This window comes from Myxocyprinus asiaticus, chromosome 37, assembly GCF_019703515.2.
Source record: "Myxocyprinus asiaticus isolate MX2 ecotype Aquarium Trade chromosome 37, UBuf_Myxa_2, whole genome shotgun sequence".
Classification (NCBI taxonomy): domain Eukaryota; kingdom Metazoa; phylum Chordata; class Actinopteri; order Cypriniformes; family Catostomidae; genus Myxocyprinus; species Myxocyprinus asiaticus.
The window spans coordinates 19,974,898-19,992,657 of NC_059380.1; the positions used below are offsets into that span (position 1 = coordinate 19,974,898).

General features: G+C 38.3%; 2 protein-coding genes across 4 annotated transcripts in view; one reads left to right on the forward strand and one right to left on the reverse strand.

Annotated features, from left to right (window-relative positions):
- pbrm1 (polybromo 1) overlaps positions 1-3,077 on the reverse strand; it is a 36,690-nt gene extending 33,613 nt beyond the window's left edge. For 2 of the 3 annotated variants that reach the window (XM_051675586.1, XM_051675584.1), the window contains exons 1-4: positions 2,947-3,077; positions 1,623-1,770; positions 1,289-1,386; positions 916-1,063 (exon numbers count right to left, since the gene is read on the reverse strand). In XM_051675586.1, the coding sequence (XP_051531546.1) occupies positions 916-1,063; positions 1,289-1,386; positions 1,623-1,760 (384 nt within the window). In that variant the 5' untranslated portion in view covers positions 1,761-1,770; positions 2,947-3,077. The remainder of the gene's footprint in view (positions 1-915; positions 1,064-1,288; positions 1,387-1,622; positions 1,771-2,946) is intronic. The other variant, XM_051675585.1, reaches the window with a different exon arrangement.
- On the forward strand, positions 3,064-17,754 carry LOC127427801 (guanine nucleotide-binding protein-like 3). Its single transcript, XM_051675591.1, has 15 exons — positions 3,064-3,165; positions 3,346-3,404; positions 4,383-4,523; positions 8,107-8,217; positions 8,300-8,404; positions 8,508-8,643; positions 8,732-8,835; positions 8,928-9,072; positions 9,786-9,873; positions 10,528-10,705; positions 11,531-11,673; positions 12,395-12,531; positions 12,677-12,831; positions 17,086-17,152; positions 17,234-17,754. The coding sequence occupies exons 1-15, from the start codon at positions 3,153-3,155 to the stop codon at positions 17,344-17,346; spliced, it is 1,695 nt and encodes a 564-aa protein (XP_051531551.1). The 5' UTR covers positions 3,064-3,152; the 3' UTR covers positions 17,347-17,754.
- Positions 17,755-17,760: the final 6 nt, after the last annotated feature.

Genomic DNA, 17,760 nt, shown 5'->3' on the forward strand with positions numbered 1-17,760 from the left:
GTTTTGTGTCATATTAAACTGTTATTTATCCATACTTTTCAGTATTGAATGGATTATAAGTACTTATATTTATAATCTAAATTTCTCTCGCTTCGTCCGCCATCGTGGATTTATTTTTATGCCCAGCTCATCACTGTGCATTCTGGGATCACCTACCCAGAAAAAGATACATACGATGACACCTTAGAATTTGGCAAAAACAAGATATCTTAAGAGGCAGCATAATTAAGATAACTACCCTTAAAATGCTGCCTCCGGAGGATGTTCACTAGGTTTTGGAACAGACCCCAGGTGTTGTGGAAATTCCAGGAGGACAAAGAAACCGTACTGTTGGTTGCACCAGAGTGGCCCAACCGTCCTTGGTTTCTGGAGCTGGTGGAGTTGTTGGATGCCCCTCAGTGGACAATTCCACTTGGAGGGATTTGCTCTTGCAAGCCCGAGGCATGATTTGGGATCCTTGGCCGGAGCTGTGGAGACTTCATATTTGGCCCCGAATGGGGCTCGGTTGACACAGATGGATTGTGAAATTTTTACGAGGTGTGAGGCGGCTCAAACCCTTTCGCACTGCTACTGTCCTGGTCTGAGACCTGGCACTTGTACTTGAATCGACTGATGCTGTAAGTTTGCGCGTACTCTCTTTGAAGATCGCAATGTTGCTCGCTTTGTCTTCGGTAAAGTGTGTTGGGGACATTCAGGCCCTGTTGGTCCATGATTCTTGTCTGGAATTCGGACCTGGCTGGTCTAATACTGTTATCAAGCCTAAGAAGGGTTATGTGCCAAAGGTTTTGGTAAGCCCCTTTAGGGTTCAGGTAATAACATTGCATGCTTTCTCCCCTCCTCCATTTGATTTGGACGAGGCATGGACATTAAACATAATACTGAGACTGGTGTGGTCTGTTTGTGGTAATAACATACTTTGTAGTACATCTTGGCATTGTTGAATAAGAGCTGAAAATCGGCTGTGAGATGTTCAACGTCATCATACTCCTCCATCTTCAGCTTCTGTTGGATCTTCATCATGTCAATCGGCTGGGACACAACGTCATAATAATCCGGCTGGTTCCTGGAGGGAGTTACCATTTGTTTTATTAGGATGTTAAAACTGCACTTTTTGGATGTTTTTTCACTGGTCTCAACAAAACCTAAACTGGACCAAAAAGCAGTTACATTGGAAAAGGTCCAGATTAAGTTCCTAACAGTAAACTATGATGGTGTAGGAAATGTTAAAAATGTAAGCAATGTTCAGTTTGAACTGAATAAACCTGTATTTTATCTGTTTTTAACTGACCTTCTCTTAGGTGCTCTGATAAACAGTTCACACAGCATCCTGCCCTGATCATCCTTGTAGTCTCTGACAGTGTTGTACAATTCATGACACACAGCAATCTGTGATAAAACAGACAGGACACAGATAAAGGGTGACACATCACAACTAAATACATCTACAATGTTTATAAAGCTAGACACAGTGAAGTTATTTGATCTGTATAGAGTAGAGCAGTTAAAACATCAACACATAATGTTTATTATTGCATTACCATTGTGCATAAGGAAAAATTGTGTTAATGTGCAATCTCCAATGCTCTCACATTAAATACATATGTTAAGTGTATTAAACTCACTGGGTCAACAGTGGGTATGTTTGTGGTCCTTCTCCTCTTCCGACTGGTTGAAGGTATGGATGTGCTTTGGCTGTCCTCAAACTCTCCTCCACTAACACTGCTGGACGGAGACGTGGCTCTCCGTCGTTTGGAGCCCATCGCAAAAGCCCTTTTACACAGGTAATCCAAAGGATGTGATGATAAGTAAACCATTAGCTTACTACATACAGCCGAAGCACTTTTATTGCTTTTGTAGTAAATAAACAGTTATCTTGTTAGAATAATCTTACAGTACAGTAATACTAGTTAAAACAGGCTTATTATCAGAATGAGGCAATTGATGTATCAGGACATCCATTTGCCGGGGTTGTTTTTAAAAAATTTACCCCGACACCCATAGTTCATAATAAAATGGCATCATTAGCACAGTTATTATTACGGCAACAAAACTGTGGTAACTTGATATGAGTCATACAAAGGAAAAAAATCTAATAAAATGTCAAAGATTCTTGAATGCTTGAAGGAGATCCCATATTAATTTCAACATTATGTTACAAAAGTAATACAATGCTATAATTAAGGCATTTTGGTAGAAACTATGGTGACCGTTGTAAATTCTGTAAGGGGGAAACCAACTGGAAATTATTCCCAAATCAAATTTATTGATCATCAGCGTATCCTAAAAGATGATTATTGCTGGTGTAGTAATAAATTAAAATCCTATTAGTGTAATCCTACAGCACATTAATACTAGTTAATCCCATCTTAATAACAGTTTGTGGCAACTGTTATGTCTCGACATTTTGGTGCCATTCCTGAGGAAGACGTCTACAGCTTTGAAACAGACAAGAAACATTGCATCTCTGACTGCTTTATACAAAACATCTCCTGCGATGACCAGAACTTTAAAATGCTGTAATTACAAGCGCATCTCCCTTACATGAGTGATGTTTGGGGATTAAATGGATGTTATGAGAGAGCGCATGAAACTCTAATCAGATGCATGTATTTTCATGTCTAATAATCATTGCAAAGCCACTTCAACAGTGTCTGCAGGGTTCACAGTGTCTGCGGGGCTCAGTGTGTTCGGGGCAAAAATGATGATGATGATGATGATGATGATGATGGTCGTACCGTCATGTGTCTGCACACTGCACAGTCAAGCTGTATGACACATGCATCAGCATGGGCGAATAAAAACAAAGACACGCACATACACACATCCACACACACTGGGGCGAGCTGGGCCATGCAACACTATGCGCGATGATGCGCGAGCTTTATTATAACACGAACAGCAGGCATGGCAGAAAATACACACAGCGGCGCGAGCTGCAGGCCTTACCGTCAGAGTCTGCTCAGCTGTCTCTGTAAGCTGTCTGAGGACTCACTGTGACACATTCAACATTGAGGCTGATCTGATTGATTTCTTAAGAAAGCGAGAGGGAAAAAAATTAACCCTTCACAGTGCATGGGCGGAAGCGGAAATGAGGAAGAGGCTCACGTGCTGGGCTGTGTGAGGCAGGAGCGCGTGCTGGAGCAGTGAGAAATATGAAGAGACCGAGTGAGTATATAATTCTAAAATAACTGTCATTAATACATATTTAAATCATTCTAGCATAAGGTAAAGCGCAACACTAGTGTAATTATTCGCTATAAGGCCTAAACAAACTAACAAGAGCTGTGTTAGATTACAGCTGCTATGGTAAAACAGTACCGTAAATTGCACGTGTCTCTCTTGTAGAGTTGAAGAAGGCGAGCAAGCGGTTATCATGCGCCAAACGCTTCAAAATACAGAAAAAGGTAAGAAATTTCAACTGTTAAGAATCATAAGTTATTTTGGGCTTTGGTCCTTGAGTTGTGAACAAACTGGAGTAAAGCACATTTGTGTACTTACTAACTTTCTCACAAAAAAAGTGCCATGAAATTACCATGGTGCCCTTAGATGTATCGTGTACATTGTAAAAAAAAACAAAAACATGGTATATGAATGTGGTAATCATTCAGTACAGTGGTATTACCATCACTATATCATGGTACTGCCTCAGTACAGTTATGTAGGCTAAGTGGTGTCTTTCGAATATTCAGTTTTTTTTTCTATTTACCCGCAAGTTTTGTCCAGTTTTATTTTTTTTTCTGTGATTTTATTATACCATATCTTCTATGTATTGTGTGTGCGCGTGCTCGTGTATGTACGTAAAAGCACATTTTATTCTAAAATCTAACTAAATAGTTCACTCAAAAATAAATTCTCATCATTTACTCGCCCTAATGCCATCCCCGTATGTGTATGAATTACTTTGTTTCTGCTGAACAAAAGCAAAGATTTTTAGAATATCTCAGCTCTGTAGGTCCATACAAAGCAAGTGAGTGGTGACCAAAACTTTAAAAAGGACATAAAGGCAGAATAAAATTAATCCATATGACTCCAGTGGTCAAATCCATCCATGTCTTCAGAAGCGATATGATAGTTGCGGGGGAACAGACCAAAAATATAAAACCACTTGAGTTGTGTGGCTTACTTTTATCCTGCCTTTATATGCTTTTTTGGAGCTTCTAAGTTTTGGTCACCATTCACTTAGTTGCACTGTGTGGACCAACAGAGCTGAGATCTTCTTAAAATCTTTGTGTGTGTGTGTTTTGCAGAAAAAAAGAAAGTCATACACATTTTGGATGGCATGAGGTTGAGTAAATGAGAGAATTTTCATTTTTGGGTGAACTATTCCTTTAAGCACAACGTAAACATTTTATTTAAAAGGTTTAATTTTTTTTCACGTCAAGGTTCGAGAACACAACCGTAAACTACGGAAAGCGGCAAAGACAAAAGGAATAAGCAGAAAGCCGAAGAAAGATGTTGGAGTACCGAACAGCGCACCTTTCAAAGAGGAAGTGCTTCGAGAAGCTGAACAGAGGAAACAGGAAGTATGATCAATACTGACACTAGCACATAACTAGCTGCACAACTTTATCCTTCTAAACAACGTGCAAACGCCACAAGTAATAATAAGCTTAACGACCTGCATAAACTCTGCATTTACTCTGTCAAACTATTCTGTTTTTTTTTTCTTCTTACAGATACATAGCACAGATCAGGGATGCATTTCCCAAAACATCATAAGCCTAAGTTAGTCATAGAAACCATTGGCGCCAATGGTCTCTACGATCAACTTGCACTTGATATGCTTTTGGGAAAAGCAGCCCAGATTTTGTTGCACGTGTGTAAACACCAAAAAACACTTAAGATATTGGATTTCTTTCACATCCGATTTGAGACACTTCCAGTTGTGCATTCAGAAAGTAATAATTTACTTAATGTTTTTCACATTTTGCTATGTTGCAACCTTATGCTAAAATGCTTTATGTAAAAAAATGAATAAAATTAACATCAATCTACACTCCCTGCCCCATAATTACAAAGCAAAAACCAGATTTTTGATAACTTTAAATGTATTTAAAAGAAAAAAAATCACAATGACATAAGTATTCAGACCCTTATCTCAGTACTTAGTTGAAGCACATTTGGCAGCGATTACAGCCTCAAGTCATTTTGGGTATGATGCAACAAGCTTTGCACACCTGGATTTGGGGATTTTCTGCTACTCTTCTCCGCAGATCCTCTCAAGCTGTGTCAAGTTGGATGGAGACCATCATTGGACAGCTATTTTCAGGTCCAGAGAAGTTCGATTGGGTTCAAGTCCAGTGCTCTGGTTGGGCCACTCAAGGACATTCACAGAGTTGTCCCTAAGCCACTCTTGCGTTGTCTTGGCTGTGTGCTTAGGGTCATTGTCATTTTGGAAGGTGAACCTTCGGCCCAGTCTGAGGTCCTGAGCGCTCTGGACCAGGTTTTCATTAAGGATATCTCTGTATTTTGCTGCATTCAGCTTTCCTTCAACCCTGACCAGTCCCCCAGTCCCTGCCACTGAAAAACACCCCCACAGCATGAAGCTACCATCACCATGCCTCACCATTGGGATGGTATTGCGCAGGTGATGAGTGGTGCCTGGTTTCCTCCAGACATGATGCTTGTAATTGAGGCCAAACAGTTCAATCTTAATTTCATCAGACCAGAGAATGTTGTGTCTCACAGTCTGAGAGTCCTTTAGGTGTTTTTTTGTGTCTTGCACTGAGGAGAGGCTTCCGTCTGGCCACTCTGCCAAAAAGCCCAGATCGGTGGAGTGTTGCAGTGATGGTTGTCCTTCTGCAAGTTTCTCCCATCTCGCACAAACAGAGTGACCATCGAGTTATTGGTCACATCTCTTACCAAGGCTCTTTTCCCGATTGCTCAGTTTGGCCGGGCGGCCAGCTCTAGGAAGAGTCCTGGTTGTTCCAAACTTACATTTAAGAATTATGGAGGCCACTGTGCTCTTTTTTTTTTTTTCTTCTTTTTTTTATATAACTATATATCGCCTTCCCCAGATCTGTGCCTCGAAACAGTCCTGTCTCTGAGCTCTGCAGGCAGTTCCTTTGACCTCATGGCTTGGTTTTTGCTCTGATATGCATTTTTAGCTGTGAGACCTTTTATAGATGGATGCATGCCTTTCAAAATCATGTCCAATCAATTGAATTTGCCACAGGTGGACTCCAATCAAAGTGTTGAAACATCTCAAAGATGATCCAGAGAAATGGGATGCACCTGAGCTAAATTTCAAGTGTCATAGCAAAGGGTCTGTATACTTATATCAATGTGATATTTCAGTTTTTTCTTTTTAATAAGTTTACAAAGTTATCAAAAATCTGTTTCTTGCTTTGTCTTTATGGGTATGGAGTGTAGATTGATGTGATAAAATAAAAATTAAAGCATTTTAGCATAAGGCTGCAACATAACAAAATGTGAAAAAATGAAGGGGTCTGAATACTTTCTGAATGGACTGTACATAACATCTGACCTCCCAGCAAAACACATAATGTTCCCCTAATGTTAGCATATGGTTCCCATTTGTTTTGTTTTTTTTAATTTTGGGAACCAGTTCCTAACATTACTTAAGAACTTATTCAGAACATTCTCTAATGCTTATTTTGTATTTTATATATAGTTTCTATTTTTATAACCATAAACTAACCTTCCCAGAACGTTACAGGGAGGTATTTGTGGGACAACTTTAAAATAACATCTAATGGTTATTTTAGGTTTCATTTTTCATTCACAGTTTTCATTAATTTTCATTATTTTTCTTAAACATTGCATAGAGGTTGACAGAGAACAATGATTGAATTTAGTGCAGTATTAGTATTTCATTAAAAGTAAAACAATTATTATAGTAAATGGGAATTGAACGCATTATAATGAACATAAGAAAAGCATTCAAGAATATACCTCAATACCTAATCTTCTTACATTAGTCGCTGTCTGATAGCTATATGTGAATGCACATTTGATCCACACGTGCTTTGTTCAGCCACAGAAATTCTTACTCTTGAGCAATTTAAAAAAAATTAATGGTCATTCTGGGATTGACTCAATGACTGAGAATCTTTTAATGCTTTCCTTAATAAATAATAACTTTTAAATGTGATACTATAAATGTTATTTATTTGACACAGATTTCACTCATATTTAATTGAGTTTTGTTGTTTATTGACTACAAATGAACAGAAACAGATGTCTCTGCTAAACTGTACACAGTGGTAATTAATCAAACATTAGCCTTGTTAAGGTTAATTTAATAGTTTATTGATTGCTTATTTGATTTTTAATGTCGGTCAATAAATTTCAGATTTTATAAACACACTATTGTTTAAGTCATTGGTTATTTGGAATAATTTCCTTCAATATCTGCATATTAATGGTGCTGAGGCAGTGTTTTAGGGAACTGAAAAACAAGGCTCAATTTTTAGTGTTGATTACACACAGCTGGGTTGAAGATAGAATAGTCTTCCAAAATGTTTTGTGCCTTATTTTAATGATTATATAATAATTATAATTGATTATAAAAAATAATCTATCGATGCTTGTCTGTTTATTGAGGTGGCAGCATGGTTGCTGAATGTTTCTAGAAATTAAGAGGTTAAGGGAACGTAAGGGGAACCATCGTGATCAACCTAAAACAAACGGTTCTATTTCTGTAAAGACACCAAAAACCAGCCAGAATGTTCTGGGAACCAAAAATTGTTGGGCTGCATCTAAACACTCAATTACCCGATTCTCCTCTTATTTCTGACATTAAAATCCGCTATAACAAGATTGTGTATATATCTGTGAATACGTAACAATGTTATTCTGGAAATACAAGACCTCAAGCAACTGTAAAATTTCAAGTATGCATTTGCAGCGAGCAGACATTTCAAACTTGCAATGAAATGAGCATAAATCAATATACAAATGAGTGAAAGCCCCATAGGCTTTAAGTGAACGTAAACGGACGGGATAATAAAAAAAAAAAAAACAGATACGGTCAAAAGATCTGATCTGTGCAGTGCAAATGCATCTTTCGTTACTGGACAATCACTGCACAGCAGGTTGTATCTCTTCACTAAACAAATGCATCATTAAATGTGGTTCTTACAGCTTGAAGCCTTGAAAGAGCAAAAAAAGATTACAAAGCAGCAAGAAAGAGCAGCGAAGAGGAAGAAGGGAAAAGCGGCTGAAGCTGAACCCACTGCTAAGAAATCTAAAAAGGTGAGAGAGGTATAAATACTGAAAATGCATAAATAACACACCGACCTTAATTTTCACCTTAAGCTTCATTGTCCACTTGCAGGGGGAGAAAGCTAAAGAAGCAAAGGCCACAGCAGCTAAAGAAGCAAAGGCCACAGCAGCTAAAGAAAAAAGTGCTAAATTGTTTAGATGCTGCGAGCTGAATAAGGCAAGTTGACAAACTTCACTTCACATTGACTCAAATATGTTCGAACATGGCCAGAGTCATCATTCACAAGGTTGATCTTAAGTTCCATTAAATTCTTCTCCAGGTGATTGAAGCTTCTGATGTGATAGTGGAAGTCTTAGACGCCAGGGACCCTCTGGGCTGCCGCTGTCCTCAGCTAGAGGAAACCGTCCTGAAACATGAGGGAAAGAAAAAACTCTTGTTCTTATTGAACAAAATAGGTACAGACCCCTTAGTATTGCATTTGACCTTTTAGATGTTTCATTGACAAATGGAATTTGATTCTTAAAAATGATTTTTCTTTTATAGATCTTGTTCCTAAAGAGAACCTAGAGAAATGGCTCAAATACCTTGAAGCTGAATGCCCAACCTTTGTCTTCAAAGCATCAACACAACTGCAGGACAGAACTGTGGTGTGTAAGAGTGCTGGGCCCTTCTAGACTTAACATTTTGTCTTAATTCAAGAAGCTGATCTTCAAAGTTGCCATCTTATTCTCTTACACAGCAACAGAAAAAGCAGAGAGCAGCTAATGCTGTTTTGGATCATAGCAGAGCAGCTTCATGTTTTGGCAGTGATTCTCTTCTACAGGCACTTTGTGATTTGGCTAACAAGAAAGATGATGAGAGCATGCTCAAAATTGGTGTTGTCGGTAAGGTTTGTTAAATTGTATGGAGGGCTGGGCTGTATGACGCTATATGCCATGCAACGGTAGAAATGTCAACCGGTAGAGATTCTGCTATACTGTTTTAGATGCTGTATATTTGCATGGCTGGCTGTTAGTGGACCAGACTGTCTTTCTTTGTTTACATGTGAGAAAAACAGATGGAGAATGCAAAATTATGGAGTTTGGGATGTTTTCTAAACAATTAAAGATAACATTTTAAGGGGTGATGTATTAATTTAGTTATTAGAGGAATATTTCCAGGTTCAATACAAGTTAAGCTCAATCAGCAGCATTTGTGGCATAATGTTGATTACCACAAAAATTTACATCGACTTGTCCCTCCTTTACAAAAAGCAAAAATCTGGGTTAGTGTGGCACTTTAAATGGAAGTGAACAGCAACAGCGGCAATCCGTATTGAACCCGGAATATTCAATTTAAGGGGTGTAAAACAGAAGCAAAGTTAAGTTGTTTACATTTGCTGCTGTGCAACTTTTTTGCTGTATACTGTTACGGTGATAGAAACTTGTATCATGTCAGATTCCATTCTTAGACCATTAGGCCTCATGTGAATTTTTACCTTAAAGGAGATATGATGACTCCTGTACCTAGTATAAGTCATTGCTGATACTAATAGACTCTAACACTTTGTAACACAAATAATCCAATATTAAGCTGCCTTTCATTGTTCCTTCTTCAGGTTTCCCTAATGTTGGAAAAAGCAGCATCATCAATAGTCTGAAAGAAATCAGAGCATGCAATGTTGGTGTACAGAGAGGACTGACCAGGTAAAGCTTTTCAATTTTTTTGTTATTACCATGTACAGGGTTCCCACAATCATTGAAAGCCTGTAAACCAGGACATTTCAAAATTTGTGATTTAAGGGCCTGATAATGGAATTTTGAAATAATCTAAAAGTAATGTACATTTTTGTCAGTTAATTTTTTTATATAGTTGGAGCATTGCTCCAAAATATTTCAGTCTGTTCATTGAGGGTAACCACCTGTGTGATTCATTGGGAGACAAACGTTACTAGGTAACTACAGTTGATGATATACGAAGTGGCCTTCCTTCAAGGGGGTACATTCAAATCTTAGATGTTTCTTCTCTTATTCGTTTACAAATGTCTCCAATAAGTACAATTGTTTAAATCTATACATTTCAAGGAATGGTTCCTAAAATACAAATGGAAATCCACAGCAAAACAACATTTTAATTCCACTACAACTGGAAAAGTCATGGAAATTCATTGGTCAAAAGGTGTGGGAACCCTGCATGTTGACGTGAATTTGAAGCATGATGAACTCCTATTGATCTGAGCATGACATGAAGTCTACAATCAATCCAACACTGAACTTCAAATCCCACTATGCATTTCTACTGCATGTACTTAAAAGGCACTGTAAAACTGCTCTCAAAAAATTCTTCCCCCTTCCATACAGATGTATGCAGGAAGTGCATATTTCTAAGAGAGTGAAGATGATTGACAGCCCAGGGATCGTGGCGGCCCCTTGTAACCCAGGCGATGTGATGGCTCTCAGGAGCCTGCAGGTGGAGGAGAAAGAGGAGAGTCCGCTGGAAGCAGTCAGGACTCTACTCAAACAGTGCAATCAGCAACATGTAAGGAGAACATTTTTGTTATATTCAAGATGACTTTGTCACATTTATGCAAACATCCTTTATTTCTTAGACCATATACAATGTATACACATGCATCTGTTTGTAAAAACAAGCAAAAATAGTGCCTAAGGTAATGTGCTTAAGACCACTGCTTTCCAGTGTGTTTAAAAGAAATTATAAAGAAATTCTATTTCTTTTGAACCCTTTGAAAAGCAATGCCTTTTGTAAGTTACCATAGACTAAATTTTTGCTTGTTTTTGCAAACAGATGGTTAGATCTGAATTATTTTTTGAGGTAATTGCCAGCATGTTGCAGGTGCTGCCCATCAAGTTTAAAGGGGCTTTAAGCGATTTGGCCATTCTGGAACTTCATGAGACTGAGCAGTTGAATTAGACATGCACCCTCTTTCCCATACCGTTGTACCATTGAGACCCTCAACTGACAACTGTTATGAACCTGAATATGGAGTTAAACCTGAATGATCCACTTCAACAGAGACTTTGGCTTCAAGTACTGCTCTATGAGAACACACAAAATGGTTGACAGGCAGAAAGCACATCAAAGTCTTCTGATTTTCTGAATAAAGAATGTGTCCGTGGCTTGCAGTCATATTTTTGTTTGCTGTTTACACAGTCTAGTGCTGTCAGAGAGACCAGTGAGATATTTCAGGTCTTAGTGATATCTTTCAGCGAGTAGGAACATTTTCTGCATACCATTCAATACAATGAAAAAAATAAAAAAATCGCTGACAGCATCTTTAACTTGTTTTAAGCACAGAACATTCCTTTAAGTAGTTTTACATACCTTTTCATATGTCTGTTTCAGATAATGCTGCAATATAATGTCCCAGACTACAGAAACTCTTTGGAGTTCTTGACCACATTTGCCAAGAAACGAGGCTTCCTGCAGAAAGGTGGAGTACCAAACACAGAGCTGGCAGCGACAACATTCCTCAATGAATGGACAGGGTTAGTTTTGGCCAACAGTCATCATAAGTTTAGATGCTAAAATATCTCTGCTAGGGTGGGCATACATGGTGCGAATTTGGTCAATCGGGAGGTTGTGTGCCCTTGCCCGTTTGAGTCAGTCAATTTACCTGATATAAATAATCTTAGAGAAGCAGTGGTACATGATTGTACGACCTGGCGAGTTCTGATGAAAACTGCATGCATTTTTGTGCTACCTAGTCAGAGGATGAGATTGCTTTCCTTGTCACTGCCATGGCCTGGGAAAGTCTACACAGTTGTAACACCTATTTTTTCAAAATGTGTAAAAGCTTCATGAACAGTTAATATAGTTTTCAGAGATTGTGTGCTTGTAATTGCCATATTTATACAGTACATAATCCATTTACCTGCATATAATCAGTGAAGCTTCACAAAGCTAAAGGCACTTCGGCATGAAATTGTGAAAACTTCTGTTGTTTTCAGTACTCCAATTTTTTTGACATGTTTAAAAATTATTGGGAGATCTTAAGCTGATCTGCGCCAATTGTAAAACCTCTCACACAATGTGAGCCATGACCATATGAGCATTAAGGATTTCCATATGAAAAAAAAAATAAAAAATCTGCTGGGAGCCCTCACAATGTACTCTGCCCTTACTGAGATCTTTTTACCCCACAAGCTTAAGCATTGTAAATTCGTTGTGCTGCTTTGATGAATATTTCTTCCTGTGACATTGTGTTAGGGCTAAACTTAGCTACCACAGTAGAGTTCCAGAGCGACTGGGCCTCCCCTCCTTCCTCTCTGATGCCATGGTGACAGATCTGCAGTCAGGTTTGGATATGGACAAAGTGCGGAAAGGCAATGAGGATGTTATCAAAGGTAAATCTCAGATTTCATGAATTGATTTCAATAAAAAAAAATTTTTTATCTTCCTATGGTATTAATTTTGCAGTTCATTGAACTTTTCAGAAAAAACTAAAAATGTATGGGGTGGAACCTAAACATAAAATGTAACTGTTGTCAGGTGTGCGGTTTCCAAATCTAGCAAGCAGCATAAGTTTTAACTCAAAGGGTTTCACTGCTGGTGTTTTGAGTGTCAGTGAGCTGCCTAAAGAGATTCCAACATCGTCAACAACAGCAGATGTGGAGGTGATGGACATGACGGCCAACATAAAGGAGGTACTTCATATGAGAGACTAGGAAATGATCAGTAATGACACATTTTACCTCTGAAGCGCCTTCTGTTATCTGAAATGATGAGTCTGTTGTTCACAGAAGTCTTTGATGACCTCCTAATCCAACTCTGATCTCTCTGACAGAAGTCCACTTGCTTGAGTCTAACTCTGTGCATACATACTCTATGCAAGTATGCAGATACAAATGCTTGGCCATTGCAAGTGTGCTGTCCCTTTGTACATGTGCAACAAGCGTTAGGGCACTTACACAATAGAGAAAGCTCTGATGCATTTGACAGTTAGGAATGCATAAGATGCATGTGTTCATAGGTAGTGATCATTAAAAATCTGAATATTTTGCAATGAAAATTAAAATTATTTCTATAATTTACAACTTTAAATCAATAGTTGTATATTTTAATTCAGTTATGTCATATGCAATGCTTCCTGGTATTGTAGTTCATGCCCTCATGAAAGATGTTAAGTACAGTGATGTACTTTTGTCATTTTCCTATTTTCAAATATTTTATTTGTTTCAAATCAAAGTTTGAAATGTTGTGATTCACCTCAGAGCTGGTTGGTTTGGCTCTTTTACAAAAGATTTTATGAAAATGAACGTGAAAATACTTCTGGAACCAAAACAGCCGAAATAGCGGGTGGGCACTGATGCCCCCACTCTATTCTTACTGCAACACAAGTATACATTGCATACTTTTAAACTGTTGTTAGACAGTTAGCTATGTGAAAAACAACATTGGTTTAATGGTGCATCCAGTTGATGTTAAAGGGATAGTTCACCCAAAAATGAAGATTCTCTCATTATTTACTCACCCTCATGATATCCCAGATATGTATGACTTTCTTTCATCACCGGAACACATTTGAAGAAAAATAGAGAAACATCTCTTCTCCGTAGGTCCTTGAAATGCAAGCGGATGGCGATTTCTCTTTTGAAGCTCCAAAAATCACAGACAGCATAAACGCCATCAGTACGACTCCAGCGGTTAAATCAATGTCTTCTAAAGTGACACGATTGCTTTTGGTGCTAAAAAGATAAATATTAAAGTACTTTTTAAAACTCTGAATCATCACTTCCGTTTTGCAGCGGTAAGCACGTGTGAGACAATCGTATTGGCATTTGAAACACGTGAGAACTGACGCACGTGTGACAGCCTGAAGAGCAGTGCTGTTTTCAGCTGTGTAGGAGGAATGCTGTACAGAAGCTTGGTTGGTTTTGGTTTAGATCTGTATTTATCTGTTTCTTTACTCACAATGGTGTGTTTGTGTGCTTGTCCTGGATGTCTCAACCGAGTGGAGAATGTGAAATTACCTCTGTATCATAGCAACAGAATACAGTGCATTCAGAAAATATTCAGACCCCTTTAATTTTTTCACATTTTGTTATGTTGCAGCCTTATGCTAAAATGCTTTAAATTATTTATTTTTTTCACATCAATCTACACTCCATACCCATAATGACAAAGCAAAAACCAGATTTTTGATAACTTTGAAAATTTATTAAAAGAAAAAAACTGAAATGTCACATTGACATAAGTATTCAGACCCTTATCTCAGTACTTAGTTGCAGCACATTTGGCAGCGATTACAGCCTCAAGTCTTTTTGGGTATGATGCAACAAGCTTTGCACACCTGGATTTGGGGATTTTCTGCTACTCTTCTCCGCAGATCCTCTCAAGCTGTGTCAAGTTGGATGGAGACCATCATTGGACAGCTATTTTCAGGTCCAGAGAAGTTCGATTGGGTTCAAGTCCAGTGCTCTGGTTGGGCCACTCAAGGACATTCACAGAGTTGTCCCTAAGCCACTCTTGCGTTGTCTTGGCTGTGTGCTTAGGGTCATTGTCATTTTGGAAGGTGAACCTTCGGCCCAGTCTGAGGACCTGAGCGCTCTGGACCAGGTTTTCATTAAGGATATCTCTGTATTTTGCTGCATTCAGCTTTCCTTCAACCCTGACCAGTCCCCCAGTCCCTGCCACTGAAAAACACCCCCACAGCATGAAGCTACCATCACCATGCCTCACCATTGGGATGGTATTGCGCAGGTGATGAGTGGTGCCTGGTTTCCTCCAGACATGATGCTTGTAATTGAGGCCAAACAGTTCAATCTTAATTTCATCAGACCAGAGAATCTTGTATCTCACAGTCTGAGAGTCTTTTAGGGTTTTTTTTTTGTCTTGCACTGAGGAGAGGCTTCCGTCTGGCCACTCTGCCAAAAAGCCCAGATCGGTGGAGTGTTGCAGTGATGGTTGTCCTTCTGCAAGTTTCTCCCATCTCCACACATGATCTCTGGAGCTCAAACAGAGTGACCATCAAGTTATTGGTCACATCTCTTACCAAGGCTCTTCTCCCGATTGCTCAGTTTGGCCAGGTGGCCAGCTCTAGGAAGAGTCCTGGTTGTTCCAGACTTCCATTTAAGAATTATGAAGGCCACTGTGCTCTTGGGAACCTTCAATGCAGCCAAACATTTTTTGTAGCCTTCCCCAGATCTGTGCCTTAACACAATTCTGTCTCTGAGCTCTGCAGGCAGTTCCTTTTGACCTCATGGCTTGGTTTTTGCTCTGATATGCGTTTTCAGCTGTAACACCTTATATAGAAAGGTGTGTGCCTTTCCAAATCATGTCCAATCAATTTAAATTGCCACAGGTGGACTCCAATCAAGGTGTAGAATTATCTCAAAGATGATCCAGAAAAATGGGATGCACCTGAGCTAAATTTCAAGTGTCATAGCAAAAGGTCTGAATACTTATGTAATTTTTTTATTTTTAATAAATACGTTTTTGCTTTGTCATTGAGTATGCAGTGTAGATTGATGTGGAAAAAAAATGTAAAGCATTTTAGCACAAGGCTGTATCATAACAAAATGTGCAAAAAAATAAAGGGGTCTGAATGCTTTCCAAATGCACTGTACGTCACACGAGAGTCTGCTTGGACTCCACCCTCTTGTGAAGTTTAACGGAAGCGATGGTTTACACTTAAAGTACTTAAATATTACTTTTTTTTTTCTTCGCACCACAAGTGATCGTATCGCTTAGACATTAATTTAAATGCTGGAGTCGTATCGATGACGTTATGCTGACTGTCTTTGATTTTTGGAGCTTCAAAAGAGAAATCTCCATTCACTTGCATTTTGAGGACCTACTGAGGTAAGATTTTTCTTCAAATGTGTTTTGGTGAAGAAAGTCAGTCCTACACACCTGGGACATCATGAGGGTGAGTAAATAATGAGAGAAACTTAATTTTTGGGTGAACTATCCCTTTAACATCAACTGGCTGCACCATTAAACCAATGTTGTTTTTCACATAGCTAACTGTTTAACAACAGTTTAACTTAAAAGTATGCAATGCATACTTTAGTTGCAGTAAGAATAGTGGGCAACAGTGCCCACCCGCTATTTCAGCTGTTTTGGTTCCAGAAGTATTTTTCCCATTCACTTCCATGGGGGTTTCATAAAATCTTTTGTAAAAGAGCCAAACCAACCAGCTCTGATGTGACTCACAACATAACTTTGATTTGAAGGAAGAAAAAAAAAAAAAACATTTTTTTGAAAATAGGAAAAAGACAGAGGTACAAGACTGTACTTAATTTATTTCATGAGGGCATGAACTACAATCCCATGAAGCATTGCATATGATATAACTGAATTTAATAGCAATAAAAATATTTTTAAGTATTCATACATTTACAAATAAAGTGGTTTTAGAGTGTAGGAAGACCATCTCAATTGCATCATTCACAGTATGTCATACAAGTGGGTGATCACTGCCTTGTGTGTTTCTCTGGAGCGTTTTTCTTTAAGATCATGGATAATGTAGTTCTTGTTCCACTATTAAACACAATGTTTAAAAAAAAATTTTCAAATAAAGCAGACTGATAGCTTCAACAGAAGCATATACCGTTTATTTACAGCCTCAGAGCTCATGGTAGGTCTGTCTTTAAAGTTTTTTTTATAAGTAATCAAAACAAAAGTCACCTATGGCAGAAATGAATGGGATTTTTTACTTTCAGAGCCCAACTGCTGCGCTCTGTCGAGGTCTAACACATTTTGGAAAGCAACACCAGAAATTGAGTTTGCGTAGCTAGAAGCATTTGCATTCACTTGACTTGCAAAGAGTGTGTTTTGGGCCTTAATTCTGTTTGATATAATTTACAAATTATATCACAAATCGGTGTGCATTAATACCTCAGAATACTGTAAATGAGTATGATGTTAAAATATTGATTGGACCTTTTGTTTTTAAGCCCGAGGTTGAAACCCCTGATTCCACGATGCTGACACAGATATGTCAATCAACAGAGAAGAGCAAAGGTATGTTGTATTAAGACTACCTTTTAACTGTCGCTTTGTGTCATTTTCTTCAAGTCTTGGTTTTTCTTTTATCTCCTATAGGCAAATCAGCTAAAACAGTAAAGTTTGTCCCCATCAACAACGACCTGACTTCAATTCAACAGAAAAACAACAACAATGATGACGCATATGATTTCAACACAGACTTTATGTAAAATGCTGGCAGCAGCAAGGAGCACAGAGTTCGGTTTCTGGGATAATGTTTGTATTCTATGTGTTGACAGTTTAACAAGTACTGAGAGGAATCAGGTTCTGGGACAGCACTCAATTTGAGTGCATATTATGGAATCTGTATCTATAAGTGTTTGCTGATTTTAACCGAAATTTTTTTTCTAAAAACAATATAATTGTTTCATCTGGTGTTTGAGATTTCAGTCATTTGACAAAATAAAAGTGCAAACTCTTGCATTGCATACAAAATGTTTTTTGAACTTTATGTATTGTATCAGAACAATTTTTTCTTCATGTACAAATTGGCACATTTCCCCTCAGCTAAAGCTTACAAAGGACAAAACAAGACTTGGCTGAGGTTATGTAACCAGTAAAGCATTATAAAACAAAAATACATG